The following is a 1,041-nucleotide window of genomic DNA, read 5'->3' as shown; positions in this document are numbered from 1 at the left end:
AGCAGGGCTCGGATCAAGATTGCCTCTCAAGTTTTTGATCTGGCGAGGTCTAGTTTCTTAGGACTTACCAAGACGTACCCAGAATCGGGTTAAGACTGAAAATCCCAAGCCAACTTGTAAACTTGGGTTTCCTATGGGAAAAACAGTTGAGATTGCTCAAGAAAATTCTGCACTGTAAAGATATCTGGGACTGGAATGTTGGGAAAAAACTAATAAAAATCGATGGAGCCCTCTACTAAGTCAGTGTTTATGCATTTAAAGGAAATGCAAAGGCAGTTTGCAAATTCCTTATCAATCCGTGTGAAACTCGAACTCTTTGAAGTTAATAGATTTGTTACTGGAGCTTTAAAATTAAAAAAATTAAAAAACGACCACTGACCCGTAATAATTATACATAAGGAAGAGTATGTTTCAATACACATATGCAGTGTATCACATTGGCGTGTCCCTTACCTTAAACATTTGTCATTTCTTTGTGTTAGGATTGATTCAATATCCTCTTTTTTTTTTTTTTTTGGCCTGTTTTAAAATGTGCAACAAATTAGTTTTGGCTAGTCGTGTCACTGCACGATAGGACACTAGAAATTACTCCTCCTATTTTCGACCTTGACAGGTAATTTCTCTCTCATCTCCCTCCGCACTAACCTTTCCCGTCCTCTGGCTGCGACTGCTGTATTTGCTACTTCTATGAACTCAACTTACTAAGGTTTTACAGTTGAATGGAAATTTTTCTGAAATATTTATCTTTCTATACCTGGATTTTTGCACTTAACATTATATCCTCCAGGTTCATCCATTTTGCCACAAATGATATTGTTCCCTTTTCTTAATGGCTGAATACTATTTAAAGATAGACAGTTTAGGTTAATTCATTCATGTTTTCATATTTATGGATTGTGATTTTTCCACTTACTTTGGGTCACTTGAATTTTAACTTTTCCATTGATTCTGTAGACAAAGATTGCTATATTTATCAGCACAACTTATATAATAATGCCTTTTCCTTGTTTGGTTGAGCCCTCCTCATAATTACTGCTGCTA

The 1,041-nt window shown here is 35.7% G+C and overlaps 1 protein-coding gene across 1 annotated transcript in view; it reads right to left on the bottom strand.

Annotated features, from left to right (window-relative positions):
• The window catches only part of Ndn (necdin, MAGE family member), a 2,607-nt gene extending 1,810 nt beyond the window's left edge, over positions 1 to 797 (bottom strand). The window contains exons 1-2 of the mRNA XM_033760988.1: positions 755 to 797; positions 69 to 131 (exon numbers count right to left, since the gene is read on the bottom strand). Of these exons, the coding sequence (XP_033616879.1) occupies positions 69 to 131; positions 755 to 797 (106 nt within the window). The remainder of the gene's footprint in view (positions 1 to 68; positions 132 to 754) is intronic.
• Between the last annotated feature and the right edge of the window lie 244 nt (positions 798 to 1,041).

Source organism: Fukomys damarensis, unplaced genomic scaffold, assembly GCF_012274545.1.
Source record: "Fukomys damarensis isolate Sample0158 unplaced genomic scaffold, DMR_v1.0_HiC HiC_scaffold_7, whole genome shotgun sequence".
Classification (NCBI taxonomy): domain Eukaryota; kingdom Metazoa; phylum Chordata; class Mammalia; order Rodentia; family Bathyergidae; genus Fukomys; species Fukomys damarensis.
This window is presented reverse-complemented; position numbering and strand designations above follow the sequence as displayed.